The 18,310-nt window shown below is 41.2% G+C and overlaps 1 protein-coding gene across 12 annotated transcripts in view; it reads left to right on the top strand.

Annotated features, from left to right (window-relative positions):
• Positions 1-18,310, top strand: part of OSBPL1A (oxysterol binding protein like 1A) — a 211,169-nt gene that overhangs the window by 89,720 nt on the left and 103,139 nt on the right. The window contains exon 17 of one of the 12 annotated variants that reach the window (XM_060028813.1): positions 11,394-11,510. The exons of 8 other annotated variants lie outside the window; for them this stretch is intronic. In XM_060028813.1, the coding sequence (XP_059884796.1) occupies positions 11,394-11,510 (117 nt within the window). Of the gene's footprint in view, positions 1-4,429; positions 4,697-11,393; positions 11,511-12,800; positions 12,874-18,310 lie in introns of those variants that run through there. 3 more of the 12 variants (XM_060028810.1, XM_060028811.1, XM_060028809.2) reach the window with 3 other exon arrangements.

Here is an 18,310-nt window from a genome sequence, read left to right as displayed (position 1 = left end):
TGGGGCCCTCAGTAGAAATCCATGGATTTCCCTCTGAGAAATACAATTATAGACGATGAGAAGGCCTAAAAAATATTTGAAAGGTAAATGGCATCATTGAAGTTGGTCTTATCAAGTAGTTAAGAATTACAACATAGGAATTTAATCGCTTAATTGAGGTCAGAGTGGGATAATTGTGCACTGTAATGCCTTATGTATCAGGCATCATAAATTTTATTTTCGTTATCCAAAAACTTTATTAGAAGAGCAATGATAAGCTTGAACGCACATAGACCTGAGTCCATTTCCTGGTTCTGCTATGTAATCTCTGTCTTCACCTCAGTAAAACACAATCTCCTTTTCAAAGTGGTGACCAACCAAAACAGAGTGTTTTAAGAAGTAAGTGAGATCCGATTGGCAAAACTGCATAGCACCTGGCACAGAATGGGGACCCGATAGGTGTAAGTGACCCCAGCCCCAGCGGCAGAAAATACGTTTTTATTCTAATCTTTTTTGAGGACAGTTACTCTGAATCTTACACATTTACTTCTTAAACTGAAGATTTCATACTTGATCTCTTCTGGGTGTGTCAGGATTGTCCTTTTGTATGTTTGTAATTACTCTTTGCCTTAATACAGAGATACCGTCAGGGGATAATGTTTACAGGACTCTTTTTTGATTAAATGGCCCAATCCTGCTAATGCTTTTCGAATTCCTTTTTACTCCTTATGGTTCTAAAATTTTCTTCTCTCCTGTTCTTTAGACCAACTGGGTGCTTGTCTCTAGCAGCGGAATACTGATCCCTTCTGATTTACTCATACTAATCTCCTGTTTGTTAAAAAGAAAACCAGTAACCAAACTTGGTAAAATTATGTCCACAGTAAGAGTAAGCTGGCTTAGTGTGAGAAACTTGGCTTGACAATGAGCACAGGCTTTAGGGTCTGGGGCCTTCTGGTATGTTCTTTGCTTATTTGGAGATTCTCTGATACACCCTAGATATTCCAGGTATCCACATGACCTCTACATAAATGAGGCATTATGAAGGTGTACTTTACTTGAAATAACACAACTTATGTTGTCGGAAAAAACCCGGCAATATATAAGATAAGCTGTAAAGTTTGTGATTGATCTACTAAAGGCAACCTTACTGTATTTTTTTTTAATTAATTAATTAATTAATTAATTTTTGGCTGTGTTGGGTCTTCATTTCTGTGCGAGGGCTTTCTCTAGTTGTGGCAAGTGGGGGCCACTCTTCATCGCGGTGCGCGGGCCTCTCACTACCGCGGCCTCTCTTGTGGAGCACAGGCTCCACATGCCCAGGCTCAGTAGTTGTGGCTCATGGGCCTAGTTGCTCCACGGCATGTGGGATCTTCCCAGACCAGGGCTCGAACCCATGTCCCCTGCATTAGCAGGGAGAGTCTCAACCACTGCGCCACCAGGGAAGCCCCTTTACAGTGTGTTTTATGATATGCTTGGGAAACATACTATAATAGAATGTGAAGGCTGTGGTTTTTCTTTAACGTTGTTTTGAGAGTTCCATCCAAAAGGCTAGAAACTGGTTTCATGAATCATTCTTTCTACGGTTCTCACCAGAGGTTGGTATCAGAAGTGGTTAAAATGTCATTCAGAAGTCATCATTGGTGCCCTCTGGGTCTGTGTATTATTGAGCTCCCCTCGATATTATGAGTCTAATCAGTGTTTAGTGTAAACTCACTTATAAAATGTTAAATCTCCTCACTGCTAAAGGGATGTAACCCAAATGTATGGTTGGGAAGATAGTGATGCCAAGCTTGTGGTGTAATGGAACAATTCAGACTCTCAGTTGGAACCAACCAAAGGTACTTGCTACTCTGGACCAGATGTGAAAGTCTTTGGAGAGAATCCATGCCCTCATGTGGACTGATAACTCTATAAAGTCATGGTTTCTAATACTCATTTAGCTTCCTGAGCTGTTCAGAGTCCTTTAATCCCTCTCTTTTTCATTTGCAATGTTTGTATCTTTCAGGCCTTCACCTTTCTCTCTCTCATCTCTATTCTGAGCAAAATTTATTGTCAAGCGTTAGGCGAACATTGTACATGCTGCCAACTCCCTACTAGTCCCTCATTCCGATTTTTATCTTTTTTTCCTTTTGTTGGAGGCATCTGTCTCCTATCTTCAAAAACAGCTACTCTCTTCTTCTGAATTCTCCCTTGTAGCTTTTATCTCCCTACATCCCTTTCCAGTTCCATTTTTGAAAATGTGATACCTTCTGTTTCTACTTCTTTATTCCTCAACTAGTCCACTGAGACCATTCTTGCCAATATCTCCTTGTTGCTAATCAGAGAACATCTTTAAATTATCTTGCGTGTCTTTTTAAAGGGTCTGGCATTTGACTACTGCTTGCTTTTTGGAATGCTTCTCTGTGATTTCCATGGTGCCTCCCTCTTCTGGCTTCTCTTTCCTGTATAGCAACTCCTCCTCAGTCTTCTTCTAAAGCATCTTTTCCTTCTGCCTGTGCTTTGCATGTTAGTATTCCCTAGGTTTCTGTGGGTGGCCTTCTCACTCAGCATTCTCCCTGGAGAATTCCCACTCCTTCAACCCAGAAATCCATGATGATTCAGGTATATCCACTTTGGATCTTCTGAGCTATGAACCAGTTGTATCCAGCTGCCTTTCGGACATTTACATATGGATACATCAGAGGCATTTCTAAACCAAGGTGCCTAGAACCGAGTTACCGATTCAACTCAAAGTTACCTGTTGGATAATTCAAGCCGGAAACATGGGAGCTGCCTCTGGTTCGTTCTTCCTCAGCCCCATTTTTAATCAAGTCCTGTCATTTTTACTTCCTGTATCTCAGTTGTCTGTCTCCTCCAAGCCAGCACACGGATTCCCCATTGCCATTCTGTTAGATAAAGTTCTCAGGATTGCTGTGTTGGATGACTGCTAACCATTTCGCAATCCCAGGTTCCACCCTTCAAAATTGAGTTAATGTCCCTCCTAGTCTAGGAGTTCCTTGCTGTTGCAGTGCTTATGACATTGTATCATTATATATTTACTTGTCTGATTATATATTTACTTGACTAGAGCTCCTCAAGTAAGTATCTTATTTTTGTAGCGTCTGCTTCTAGCATAGTGCTTGGTATTTAGTAGACAGTTAATAAATACTTGAATAAATGAATAATGAATGTACAAAGGAAAGAATACAAGCTTTTGGGTCAGACCAGTCAGGACCTAAACTCTGCTCTCTTGACCCTGAGCAAATTAACATATGTTTGGGAATTCCATTTCCAAATCTGAAAATGAGAATGCAAATGAGTTATTTTATGTGCAGTTCCTCAGTACAGTGCCTGGCACATTTTAGGTGCTTTGTAAATTGCCTTCTGAAACAAAGTAGCCTTTGTTGTTCATTGTTTTGTTTTGCTGCCTGGTACTACTTTTGCAAACTGAATTCTTTCTCTAATTTTTAGGGCCTAGGGAGAAAGATTCTGTAGCAAGGTCTCTTCTTCAGTGACAAATGTGACTTTTCAAAATGTGATAATATTTAGTCACCAACTGAGAATGGAAAAAAAAAACAAAACTGCCTTTTCAAAGACACCTTGAAACCTCACCGACATTAATTCCCATTTTTCCGAGTGTGGCCTTGTCTCATCTTTTACACGTTTTTCATCTGTAGTGCAAATACAGCCACCACTGCTGGAAGGGCGAACTTAAAGTACCCTAGGATCTTGTCAAAGAAATACTCAATTTTGTTCAGTATTACTCTGCTTCCCAAAGTCGAGGACAGATTTGTATACCTTAGAAAGGTTTAAGACTGCTGTTTGTTTTTCCTCACCAGAACCTCATAGTTAACGAGGAATTTCATTAGCCTGAACATCTCACTTTTAAGTATATCATGTATGTGGTGGGTCTTACTGACCTTTACGCTTTCGTCCACCCTTTAGGGGTCGCCAGAATCAGAAACACCTATTTCACGTGAGTAGGTTTCACGTTAGTAGGGTCAATACTGTTGTTTTCCTCATTGCTCAAATGGTAGCCCAGGAAGTATGTGAAAAATAAATATGTGCAGACTAGCTCAGTCTTTGTTGTGGAATCGGACCGTTAACTCTTAAGTGTAAGCCTGTGTGTCAGTTACCTTCGAATGGAAGACTCCAGAAGAGAGGATCCCTCTGCTTTTCCCGGGGGGCAGGCTGGCCATTTAAAAGTTGCCAGGGCCGCGTCCGCAGGACCGGCGTCAGTACAGCGCCCGCTCCAGGGCCGGGCCGGCGCCTCCACGGATGCTCGCAGAGCCCGGGGAGCGGTGCCACCTTCCCCGAAATCCCCGCGCGCTGCTCCCGCAGCCCCCTGACAGGTCCCTACCTGCGCCTCGGAGCGAGCGGGCGCCGCAGCCGGGGAGAGGGAGGGGGAAGGGGAGGAGGGACGGACGACGCCAGCCGCCGCGGAGCCGCCCGCCGCAGGCCATTTGCCGGCGGGAGTCCTGGAGGGTGGCGGTGTGGCCGAGGGGCCATCGCGGACCTCGGGCGGCCCGGGCGCAGTCCTGGGCCGCGCCTCTGCTCGACCTCGCCGGAGCCGGGGGGCGGGCCACGCGAAGGTGACTTCAGGGAGACCTTGCGGTGCCGCCCTGGGTCGCGCCTCCGGGCTGGGCTGGAGTGGAGGCGGAGGAACAGGCCGAGCGCATTGCTGCTGGAGCCTCGAGGAGCGCCGGGCGGAGCGCGCTGCCGGGGAGCCCCGGCCCAGGTGGGTGGGCGAGTGCCTGCGCCGGGGCAGCTCGGGGACGCCCGGGGACGTCCGGGGACGCCGGGGAGGGAAGGAGGAGGGTGGCCCGACGAGATCCAGGGATGTAAGTGGATCCAAGAAGAGTTGGGCGCGAGTGTGTGGAGCGGAGCGCGGCCGCGGGCGTGTGGGGAGGGGTGCGCGAGGCCGGGGACCTTACCCGCCCGGCCGGCCGTGTGTTTGCATCGGTTCCTGCGGGAAGAGCCGCTGAGGGGTAAAGCACGTGAACAGATATTTTTTTCGGCTAAATACTGGTAGTAGGTCAGGTAGGGCCGGAGTGGGAGGAGTAAGGCACTGAAAGACATTATTGTCCTAAATAACCTTACAAGTTAGTGATTTTTCGCGTGTCTCAGCCCTGGCAGACATTGAGATGAACTTACCATCCGCTGTTCAGAGGCCGCTAAAATTCCCTGAAAAAAACGAGGAGGGGAGATGCTTGAGTGGATTGAGAAGAGAAAGGGAAATTATACTGGGGTCGGGGAGTGGGGAGGTGGCTTTTAACTTCGTTTTGATTAGGGATTTTTGATTACTCATAGGCTTCCTTTGTAGCCCAAACCAGTGGAGAATCATGGTCCCCAGCATTCACAGCATGTGGCTAGTTTCGTGTTTTCTGTTGTGCAGGTTTTTTTCTGGATTTGGAGGGAGGGTGGTACTAAGGAGGGGAAGATGCCAGGGAAGAGCTTTTCCAGCTTTTGAGGGTTATTAAAGCTATTAAAAGTTCCTTAATTTTAATTAGGTTCAAAGACAGAATGAAGGCATTTCATTTAGAAGACAGCATTGCTTAGCAGGAATCTTTTGCAAAAGAGAAAAATGCTTGAAATGCGTGTTGGTGGAGTAATGTGTAGGCTAGAATATAGGGATCTAAATATAAATTTTCTTTTCAGTTTGAGGACACACCACAGTTAATCTCCGGTCCAAATAATGTTTGACCTGGAAGCTGATGACTTCGCAAGTTAGCTCAGCTTGAATTGAGTAGACGTTTAATCTGAACATGAAGACCCAGAGAGCTATTTTAGCCTTTGTCCCAGTACTACTTTTTACTAGATTGGGGGCCTAAAGGGATTTGTGTCACTGTGAATATAATTGCAGGACTCTAGTCTTCCCTCTTTAGGAGCTCTTTAAACATTAATTTTAGGGGATTTCATTGATGGTTAAAGTGAACCCCATAATGGCCCTTCCCGTAGTTGTGCACTGTGCAGAACAGGGAGAAATTAAAAAGCTTATTAGGTTTTCCATATTAAAAGCAAATGTATCTACTGATAATCAAGGTACTATATAAATATGATCCAAGCACATATTAAATATTATACATACTTCATAAAATAATTATGCAACACCATACTTTAAGCTCTATGTACAGTTTTTGACTTTGTCGTTTACATTCTCTTAAAAAGGATTGTGATTTATGGTTGTGTAGTTATCATTGTGTATATCAGCTCCATGAAGATTATAAGAAAACTTCTAATTCCTTTAGAAAGTAGGAATTTAGAATTTTTACTTAGTCCACATTATTCCTGAATTTTTAGCTTGTTGTGTATATAATCCAGAAATATACTGCTACAACTTAGTTTTGGAAGCAGCTGGGACATAAGTTAAATAAATGTGAAGTTTGTGTAAAATGAAGCTGGTTTGCGTTTTGGTAACGTCTGTGAAGTTTTTGAACAGAAATACATAAGGTTTTAATTAGTAGTGTGAAGTGTGTTTGTGTGTATGTATTAGCCTTGTGATGCTTGGTATGACCCAAGATCTATCATCATGGGTTTTTGTATCTCACGATAGTACCAAGACTGTAACCTGGATGCAATTGTGTTCGTCTTGTTCACTGCCGTTTTCCAATCAGAGTGCAGTGTCCGACTTCTACTCTAGCTAATGAGTTTTGAATGAGTTATAGGCAGACATAATTTTCCTCTCATTTTAACTTCAGAGTGTTAAGGATGTAACCCCTATACAACTTTATAATGGTGCACCATAGATTTGATATCTATTACTTTATGTAAAATTTTCCCCTTAATTCAGTAAGTATTTACAGAATGTTCATCTTGTCAGATACTACTGTACCAGCCTGTCTTCATAAAACTTAAGAGATTACTGCAGGAGCCAGATGACTGACTAGGTTCTTACAGAAAGCACAACATACACAGGGGGAAGACAAAGGGATGAATTCCAGCAAATAGTTCATTAAGACTGGAACAGAGTGGGATAGGTAACGAGAAAGTCAAGGCTAGATCAGTAGAAGCAGGGTCGGTCTTCTTGAAAGACTTTGTAAAATATGCCTGAAGAGTTTGGATTATTTTGGGCAGTTAGAATCACTGAGAGATTTTAATCGGCGGGGGGGGGGGGGGGGGGGGGAGATTTAATCAGATTTGTTCCTTATGAGAAGGATTAGAGGGCAGGCCTGAAAGCAGAGTGGCCAGGTGCAGGAATTCGAGAGAGAGATAATCAGAGTCTGAGCCTAGTTGGTGGCTGTGGAAAAGGAAAGGAAGATACAGAGCAGAGAGAAGAGAGACTTTGAGATATACAATATGAGTAGGAGCTGATCATAGATGGAGTGTGAGGAATGAAGCCGGTGGAGTTAGATGACCCCACATTCATGGCATAAGTCACAGGATAGAAGGTGGCTGCAGTAGGGAGGAAAGGGATGAGTTCACCTTTGAACACGATGACATCTGAATAAGGTCATCCTGACTTGTCCGATAAAAACTGGGGAATCTTTAGTACTGGGAGCCACCTGATTAAACGTGGTGATCGAGGCTGAAGGAGTAAATAATAACACTAGGAGAAGTGTCGTTTGAAGTTTGAAATCAAACGATGAATACTGTCTGTGGAAGAAAGAGAGCCAGTGGAATGCACTGAGGAAAAGCAGCCTGGGGGGCCAGGGGACAAGAGGTCCAAGAAGGTGAAGTAGCAACTGAAACGCACCTGTTCGATTTGGTAGCCAGGTGTCTTTGATGAGGGAAGTTTTAGAAGCTTGACAGCATGAAGCCTGACTGCAGTGAGCAGAGGAGTGAGTGGGGAGTAGAAAGTAAAAATAATGAAGATAGACTGGGGTTCAGTATCTGTAGACAGTCCGTGAATAATTACAGTTTTGTTCCTTTCTTTCAGTCCTTACACCTCTTATTTATTTTTCTTCTTTCTACTGTACTGGTTAGGGCCTTCAGGACAATGTTGAACAGCAGCGGAGGTGGTAGGAATCCATGTTCATCCCTGGTATTTAAAAGGAATCTAATGATTCCATGTTGAGAAAGATACTTGGTGCATACCATTTATCAGGTTAATGAAGTTCCCTTTCATTCTTATATTGTTGAGTTTTTTTTTTATCATGAAAGGGTGTTGAACTTATCAAATATTCATTTACCAAGAGAATCATGACGTTTTTCTTCTATTTGTGAAGGTGGCAAGTTATATTTTTAGATTCTTTTTATTGATAAGCCATCCTTGTGTACCTGGACTAAACCTAACCTGGTCATGATGTATTATTTTTAACATTCTCCTCAGTTTGGTTTGTTTTGGTTTTTAACATCTGTTTATAAGTGAGATTGGCTTGTAATTTCCTTTTTTTGTTCTGTCCTCATCAGGGTTTATTATCAAGGTTACACTGGCCTCATATAGTGAGTTTGGGAGTATTCTCTCTTTTGCTGTTCTCCGGAAGAGTTGTATAAAATTGAAATGGTCTGTTCTTTGAAAATTTAGTGGAATTTTCTTATAAAACCACCTTTGTGAGGTTTTTTTTTTTTGGACCAATTACATGTATTTAATGGTTGTAGTGCTATTTTAGTTTTCTGTTTCTCTTTGGGTCAGTTTTGACAAGTTACATCTTTCGAGGAATTTTATCGTTTCCATTTAAGTTTTGAAATTTGTTGTTATAAGGAAGTTCATAATATTCTTTTATTGTCTTTTTAACTTATGTCCATTCTATAATTATGTATTCCCTTTTCTAATCTTCTTCCATTTTCTTTCTTCTAATGTTTATTTGGCTATTTCCAAATGAATTTTGCTCTCCTTGTAAGATCAGTCTCATTAAGGCTTTGTTTATTTGATTATTTTTCAAAGAACTGTCTAGCTTTTATCTATTTTATCTTTTTCTTTTAAATTTCTATAGTTATTTCTATCACTTTTCCTTGAGTTTATTTTCTTCCTACTATCTATACATTTATAATTCTCTGTCTCCTTAAAGTGGATAATTTGTTCAAAATTTGTTCCTTTCCAGATTTCAATTCTAGATTTCAATTTGCAATACTAATTCTAGTATTTTGTAATATAGTGAATATATCACTGCTAGCTTTATCCATTACTTTGATGATTTTATAGACTTGAATAATACATTTCCTAGACTTCATCATTCCAGACTGAGAACTACTAATATTTAAAATACCTAAAGTTTCTGGAAGGTTTTGACTACTTCCAATTTTTTTTTTTTCTCTTACCCAACTTTCCTTGTTTTCATTGCTTGGCATTTCTCTCCGTTTCTCTTCCCCACCTGCTGCTCAGCTTCTTCCTCTTTTTCCCTCACCCCCTCTTTTCTACCCCTAGATACTTTGTGCAGTGGAAGAAGAATGATCGTCTTCCCTTGCCCTCTGCCCCCACTTTTTTCTTCTGTCTCCCGGTTTTATACACTCTAACCACCACCACCACCCCCATACCTGCAGGATTTTTCCATTATCTGCTCAACATTGTTCATCTTGCTCTTTCCTTCTCCTTAGAACCCTGGCTCCAGCACCAAGGAGGAAAAAGAAGATAATTGGTGTCTCATTTTCTTTAGATGCTCAAAGGTTCATCATTATGTACCTGATGATTTTTGTTATTCCTAATACAGTCCAACTGATGGCAAAGTTAGGGAGAGTATAGGGCAGGCCTAGGAAGATGGCATAGATGGTAGAGTCTGAGCTCCTATTACCTGGAGTCCTGAAATGTGGGCTCTGGTATTAGTGACTTTTTCCTTGCTGTCTGACTCTGGGCCTCACATTGCTCCTGTGTAACAGGGTTATTAACACAGACCCCTTCTCTCTATTTCATGAGTTGCTGTGAGACTCAAATGAGATAAGGATAAACCCATCAGCTTTCTGTTAAGACAGTCTTCCCAAGCTTTATTTTCAGAAAAGTATCTTGAAAGGATTTTTTGCTCAATTCAGGGACAGAGAAGTGGCGTTCAAGTGGTTTGTGGTCTGGGATGCTGGATCAGAGAAACCCTGGTGGGAAGCAGCCGGTGGTGGTAGGAATGACCAGAGCACTGGAGCTCCGCCCAGTGGTTGAAAGGGATTCAGAGGGAGGTGTCTGTCCTCTGGGGAAGGGAGCTCATAGCCTCCCCGGATGGAGAAGTGGACATGTTGTTACGTCCAGTGGTTGGATCCTAAGCTGCAGTGATACCATCTGTTCCTTTACGTATCTTTTTATTTGCCACATTCATGACACTGTGCCTTTTTGAGGTACTTGAGAAATCACCCTTCACTTAAAATGTTGGTATGAGGGAGATTTTGTTGTTCTGGGTTCTGGACAACTGAATTGCAAATGAAGTGTGGGAATATAATTCTCCTTAATAAAATTTCTTAGAAATGATTTAACTTCGAATATTTTCTTCACTTATTTTTGTTACTTTATTTTGTGGTATGGATGAGTTGTTTAAAATCACAAAGTCATAGGCTCAGTCTTAGATTGTAGAGCATCTACAGGTCTGGTGATTTTCAGGTTTTATTGGGTGCTAAAGTAGATGCCCGTGTACGAGAGAAGTAAAGTAAAAGCACCTCCTCATCCACTAAGGTGCCTCCGTACAACACAGTTTGAAATGGTTGTTACGGTTGATCTCGTCACCTCCATTCTTACAGGTGAGAGTAGGACCTGCAGAGAGGGTTCGATACCTCCCCGAGTTTATGTAGCGAGGAGGGGCTACACTGAGAGCCAGATCCAGGGATCTGCCTCCAAATTCAATGCTGAAGAACAACACACTATATCACACACAGCTTGAATTAGGAAAATTCATCCGTTAGAGAAGACAGTCCGCCTTGTTTCAAAGCTGATGTGGACATTTATAAGCTAATTTCTCGATTCGACAAAAGGATACCGACTTTAAAGATAATCAGATGGCCAAGAATATTTCAGCGTCTTTGGATTATGCACAGAACACCTGTATTCGAGGTTCGCAACAGGAAACACTCTCCATCTTTTTGTGAAAATTTTGCTTAGTTGAGGTCACATTTTTGGAATATATAGAATTTATCCATGTCTCTAAATGTTCTAAATTTTATCCTAAAATTAAACCATCAGAATGCTACAGCCTGGGCTATGTTTTCTTGATTTTCTGAAAAATGTCCGTCACTGAATTTTAAGTTGGAATTACACCCTCCATTTCTGTTCAGGGGCATTTCAAAACAATTTAGCTTAAGTGGCATTATTGATTATTTTGCCCTCAGATACTCTTAATCCCCTATATATTACCCTGAATGAGAAATTAGAGCTAAGGACAAAGAGGGAGTTTGTTTTCCCTAAAGAAGTGATATGTTTTTTTCCTTGTGGACAGTTAAAAGGGCATAATTGTATTTCTCTTTCTGTTTTGGCCTTAAGAGAATTCAGAGCCAGATTTGTGGCTTGTCCATGGTACCTGTGTAGTTGCCATCACTTGTAGGTCTTACCCCATTATTGTATCAGAAGTTGTTCTGTGTTTTCATAGCCTCCCAGTTTGGAAATCACTGGATTACAACATTCTCTTGTGAATTGGTTGGACACGGCTGTGCCGCAGAGTGCATTCAGATGTGATGATGGTAATTTGGGGATTTTTCTGCAAGTAGTAAGTACTAAGTAAATAGTTGTTAAAACGTTAGGAACAGATTTGTACTTAATACGGTGGTTTTATTTTATGTGAAGAACATATACATTTTGATATTAGTTGACTTTGTAATAGATCATTTCAAGGACCCAACTTAAACTATGTGATACAACGGGAGCCTTTTTTTTTCATGTTAATGCAAATCAAACTGTTTATTTTATATTTGGAGAAAAATTTTTAATTATTTTATTTGTGCTAGAATTTGCATAGCATAAAATTTACCATCTTAACCATTTATAAGCGCATAGTTCAGTGACACTAAGTACATTCATACCGTTGTGTAACCATCACCACCATCCATCTCCAAAAACTCTTTTCATCTTCCTAAACTAAAACTCTATCTACATTACACAGTAACTCATCCATCATTCCCCTCTCCTCCTAGCCCTTGGAAATCATGCTGCTACTTTCTGTCTCTCTGAATTTGACTACTTTAGGAGTCTTATATAAGTGGAATCATACAATCTTTGTCTTTTTGTGAGTGGCTTATCTCAGCATAATTCCTTTAAGGTCCATCCATGTTGTCACATGTGTTAGAATTTTCTCCTTCTTTAAGGCTGAATATTATTTCGTTGTATGTATATATACCACATTTTGTTTATCCGTGCATCCGTCAGTGTTGTGTTTGGGTTGATTCAACCTTTTGGCTGTTGTAAATAATGCTGCTGTGAACGTGAGTGTACAAGTATCTCTTTGTGTCTGTGCTTTGAATTCTTTTTAGCATATACTCAGAAGTGGAGTTGCTGAGTCATGTGGTAATTCTATTTGTAATTTTTTGAGGACTCGCCATACTGTTTTGCATAGTGGCTGCACCATTTTACATTCCTACCAACAGTGTGCGAGGGTTCTAATTTCCCTACATCCTTGCCAACACTTTTTGTTTCCTGGGTTTTCTTTTTGTCTTTATAGTAGCCATATAATTGGCTGTAAGAAAATAATTTTTTTTTAAGTGGAGTTAACCATGTTTGCTATCCAGACGTTGACCCCAAGGTTGCCAGACTCTACACTGGCTCATAACCGCCCTGCAGAGCAGTGCTTTCTCATCACTCAGAAGTTACCCTGGTTCAAGTGTAGCGGAGGGTGCACAGTGCCAGTTCTCCTTAGTCCCTTGTTTCCCCTTCAGTCAGTAAAAAACAACTGCACAAAGCAGGGATGTGGTTTCCATGGACTGTAGACTTGGTTTAAGTTCATATATCTGTATTATACTTTTATGTTATCTTTCTGTACTTTAGATACCAAATGTCGATTTGCTGTTGTATTTGGAAGGATAATTGCTCAATTGAAAAGAATTTTATCTTGTCTACAAAGGAAAATGAAAGTGCAGGTATGTTTGAATTGTGGTAGATATAAAATATGAGACAAGGAAATTGATATGCAGTTGACCCTTGAACAACGTGGGTTTAAATTGCACAGATTCACTTACATGCCAATATTTTTGAATAGTAAATACTACAGTATTACATGGTCCGTGGTCGGCTGAATTAGCAGATGTGGAGGAACCTTGGATACAGAGGGTGGGCTATACATGGATTAACCCCTGCGTTGTTCAAGGATTAATTGTACTTGAGAAAAATCAAGCCTACCTTCCTTGTACAAGGGAACTAATCAAGGAAAATATGTGTTACTCAAAATCAGAGCACGGTTATCCTCAGCGTTAGAATTGGATAGGTAATTTAACATATCCTATAATGAAATTATTAGATCTTTAGCTGTTTTTAGGAGTATAAAATTTCTATCAACCTTGAAGTCAAAGGAAAATTTTAAAAATAAGATGAAAACTTGGGAAAATGTAACCACAAAATTATAAAAAGGGATCGTAGAGGTTACCTAATTTTTCTCCATTTGCAAGAATCCTCTCTCCAACTTCCTGCCGGCCAGATGGTCCCTTTATGTGCCATGTAAACACTGCCATCGATGGACATACAGGCAGGGGGTGCCAGTGGTTACAGGCTTGGAGCTTGAGTCAAACCCAGACCTGGGTTCGAGCACCGGCTCCATCGTTTACTGGTTCTGCGATCCTAGGCAGGTCGTGTCATCTCAATGAGCTTGAGTTTCCTCATTGTTGATAATACCTACCTCATAGGATTGTGGGAGGATTACATGAGGTGGCACACCAAGTATTTACCGTAACATCTGGCATATAGTAGACATACCTAGATGTTAGCTCTTGCACTTCTAGCTGCTACTACTACTCTTATACATGAATAATCTTTCAGGGCCACCCAGTCTACTGTAGGAAAACTATAAATACTAGAAAGTTAAAACTTACATTAAGGCGAGGTTTTTCCTCTTCTTTTTTCTTTTCTTTTTTTAATTCATGGTTTCAAGTGTGTGCTCTGCAGCATCACAAAAAAGTGAAAGGAATTACCTCTTGTGACAATTCATCAGCTTTTGGAGCGACCAATAAATTCTTCTTCCCCAAGCCAGGCATCTCCAAGTTCCTTCACCAGTTATTCCTGTGTCAGGCTTTCCAGATCCTTTCTTTTTACTCTTCACCGATTGCCCTCAAGTTTTGTGTCCTCCAGAAATGAGCCTGGCGTCCCACATGAAGTTGGGGCGCAGAGCATGGCCCTTTGCAGTTGGCTTTCCGTCCTGCTCCCGGGAAGGAACCTCTAGGGCTATGATGGCCTCCCCAGCCCTGAGGGGTGGACCCTGCCTCTCTGGCCTCTCCGGCCTCTCCTTTGCTTCACTCTTGCCCCACTCGCTTTGTTCTGAGGACGGTGGCCTCCTCTTGTGCCACAGACTTGTAAGCCCCCTCCTACCTCAGAACTCTGCTCTCCCTCTGCCTGGAGCACTCGTCTCCTGATACTTGCTCTCCTCTCCCTCACCCTGGCCTTTCATCCCGTGGCACTTGCCCGGTAAGCCCCTGGCCACCCTGGTTCCTGGGACTCCCTTTCCCCTCCCAGCTTTATTTTTGTTGTCAGTGTTCTCCACCACCTAACACACTGTGTATTTCACTCCTTTACCTGTTTCTTTCCACTTGGTAGACTGTAAGTCCTCTGTGTGCAGGTATTTTTGTCTGCTTTGTTCGCTGCTGATTCCCTGCAGCCTGGAATGCCCGGCATGGTGTAGGTGGTTGATGAATATTTGTGGCATGAAGAGCACAATGGGAGGATTGACTCCCCTCTATGAAGAAGTTGTGTCATACTAGGCTGGGAAGGGGTGCTTGAGCACCAGTTGACAGTCATGGGTCCTTTTTTGTTTTGTTTGAAAAAATCGGAAATTTTTTTTTTTTTTAAGAAGATGTTAGGGGTAGGAGTTTATTAATTAATTAATTTTATTTTTGCTGTATTGGGTCTTTGTTTCTGTGTGAGGGCTTTCTCTAGTTGTGGCAAGCAGGGGCCACTCTTCATCGCGGTGTGCGGGCCTCTCACTATCGCGGCCTCTGTTGTTGCGGAGCACAGGCTCCAGACGCGCAGGCTCAGTAGTTGTGGTTCACGGGCCTAGTTGCTCCGAGGCATGTGGGGTCCTCCCAGACCAGGGCTCGAACCCGTGTCCCCTGCATTAGCAGGCAGACTCTCAACCACTGCGCCACCAGGGAAGCCCGGAAAAAATTTTAGAGTGTACTTAAAGAAGGAAAAATTAGAAGCCACGTTCATTATTTTAAGACTTTGGGAATTTTCCAGTCACTTTGGTTGCTTAATCAATATTTTATTGAATACATAACCTTATTTGCTCATAAGAGTTTTGTTTTGTAAAAATCAATATTGGTCATTAAAACAAGGATATTTATTCTTTAAGTATAACTTAACAGAGCTTTCCAAGTAGTGGGCTTAAGAGTAATGATCTTTTCAACCCTTAGAATGGCCAGAGCCCCAAATCAGGTGCTTGGTCTCTCCTGTGTGCCACACAAAGGTTGTTTTCCATGTGTGCCAGGACTTGCAAAACTTGGGAAGCAGTGCTTTAGACACATAAAATGTTTTCTTTAGATGGAGTTAAAATCTGCTGAGCTGTGATTCGAGCATATTTTAGTCATCCCCTCCCCCCCCCCGCCCAGTTTGAGAACCATGAAAACACTTGTCAAAACAGAATAAAACATCAAAATTCTGTAAAAGCAAAGTTATTGTCTTTGTGGACTTAATGATGTTCAACAAAAAGATATGTCCAGAGACAGAGCTGAAGGCATTAAAAGAGGGGAGTTGGGGATCGTGGTGTAGCTGTTCAGTGGAATAGTCCTCAGCAGTGAAAGGAAAGAACTGCTCATACTTGCAGCAACATGAATGAATCTGAAAAACATTATACTGAGTGAAAGAAGCCAGACACAAAGGAGTACACTCTGCACGATTCCATTTATTTGAAGTTCAAGAGCAGACAAACCTAAAGCATAAGTTACAGAAATCAGAGCAGTGGTTTGCAGGGCTGAGGACAACAGGGAGAGCGAGGGGACCTGGGGGAGGGAGAGAAGAGAAATGGTCTTTATCTTTATAGCGGTGCTGATTATGTGGGGTGTACGTTTGTGACTGTTCGTTGAACTCTACATTTAAAACTGATGTATATAATCTCTCAGTCAAGTTAATTTAAAAAATTAGAGTTGGTAGGGCGTTACCTTTTCTAGTTATTTTCACCAACAGAACTATCAGCTACAGAGCCCTTGAATAACATCTGAAAATAAGATATGTTTAGATCATGATTAAACTTCTCTGCTTTTAAAAATGGTTGTTTACCTCCTGCGGGATTATCTCTAAAAAAAGAAATGTATTTCAGGGATACATAAGATATATAAATCTGTGGTGAGTGATTACATAAGAGTAAAGCTATTTTTAGGTAGAAGCTTTGCAGCCATGATGCAGCAGGAGCGTGCTTTACAGAATCTCAGATCGGGTTCCTATAGTAGACGGCTGAGAGAGCCATGCGCGCTGCACTATAGGAGGGTACCTTGTAAACATCGTTTTGCGTTTGATGCAATGCAGATTTTTCACAACTGCGATTTTGATGCAAAAGTTTGCAAACATCAATTCCTAAATAGACACATTTAAAGATATTTTGCTAATTGTAAAATTATGAGAGATTTATGAAAGACACACACACACACACACACACACATATATAAAATATAGAGCTATTTTCTATAAAGCATAGGGAAGAATATAAACACCAGAGCCCAGCAACCACTGGCAGGAGGTTTTGGTTTGTCTTAGTTTGTTTGTATTGGCAAATACACAAATACAGCAGACATTGCAGTTGGATATCCTTTGTTGTTTTCAGTAGTATCAGAGTATTTTTCTTTGTCATACATATTCTTCAAAAATATGTTTGAGTAAGAAATGTATTATTTTGGCTCCCATAGTCAGCGAGCGAGTGGTCTTTTCACTATGCCCTTACTATTGCTAAATATTCTCATTTTTCTATAGCTTTATTGAGGTTATAATTGACAGACAATAAATTGCACACATTTAAAATGTAGTTCAGTGAGTTTTGATGCACGTTTATGTTGTAGACCCATCATCACTTTCAGGATTAGGAATATTTCTATTACTTCCAAAGGTTTATTCCTGCCTGTTGTGGTACCTCCTCCTCTTCCTTCTACCCCCGTCCACAGGCAGCTACTGATCAGCTTTCTGTCACTAATTAGTGCTCCGTAGGCATTGTCTAGAATTTGACATATATGGAATCATGCTTTTATGGGGGTGGAGGAGGTTCAGCTTCTTTAATGATGATCTGCAGATTTATCCATGTTGTTGCTCGTAGCAATAGTTCATTCTTTTTTATTGCTGAACAGTGCTCCATTTTATGGCTGTACCACAGTTTATTCACCTGTTGATGGACATTTGGATTGTATCCAGTTTTTGTGTGGAGTTTTTGTGTGGACATAACCTGTCATTTCTCTTAGGTATCAATAAATACTTAGCAAATAGAATGGCTGGATCATATGGGAAATGCATATTCGTGGGGGCTTTTTTTTTAGTTTGTGTTTTAATTAAAAAAATTATAGCGTTTATATAACGTAAAATTAACTGTTTTGAGCATAAGGTGCATTGGCATTTGGTAATTCACAATGTTGTGTAACCGTCACTCTATCTACTTCCAAAACATTTTCATCCCCCAAAAGAACCCTGTACCCATTAAGCAGTCACTCCCCATTTCCACCCCTGCCCCCAGCCCCTAAAAATGACTAACCTGTGTTCTGTCGCAGTGGATTTGCCTGTTTGGGGCATTATAACTGGAATCATTGCGTGTGTGAGCTTTAGTGTCTGGTTCCTTCAGCCTCATGTTTTCCAGCATCGTGTGCATCGTAGCGTCTATCAGTACTTTATCTTAATGACTGAATAGTATTCCATTGTATATATACAACACATCTTATTCATTCATTCATTTATGGACGTTTAGGTTGTTTTTACCTTTTGGCTATTGTGAATAGTGTTACTTTGAACACTTTTGTACAAGTATTTGTTTGAACATGTTTCAGTTTTTTGGGGTATATACCTAAGAGTGATTTTTCTGGGTCATATGGTAATTCTGTGTTTAGCTTTTTTTGAGGAACCACCAAACTGTTTTCCACAGCATCTGCACCATTTTACATTCCCACCATCAGGGCACAAGGGTTCTTTTTTTTTCCCCATCCTCACCAACACTTATTGTCCTAGTGGCTGTAAAGTGATACGTCATTGTTATGATTTGCATTCTTCTAATGACTAAAGATGTTGAGCCTCTTTTCATATACTTGTTGGCCATTTGTCTATGTTTGGAGAAATGTCTGTTCAAGTTCTTTGCTCATTTTAAAATTGGGTTGTGTAAAAAATTTTGGTCAAAATAAATACTCC

The sequence above is a fragment of the Delphinus delphis genome, chromosome 13, assembly GCF_949987515.2.
Source record: "Delphinus delphis chromosome 13, mDelDel1.2, whole genome shotgun sequence".
NCBI lineage: Eukaryota > Metazoa > Chordata > Mammalia > Artiodactyla > Delphinidae > Delphinus > Delphinus delphis.
The sequence above is the reverse complement of the archived record's forward strand: the minus strand, read 5'-3'. Positions and strand labels throughout refer to the sequence as shown.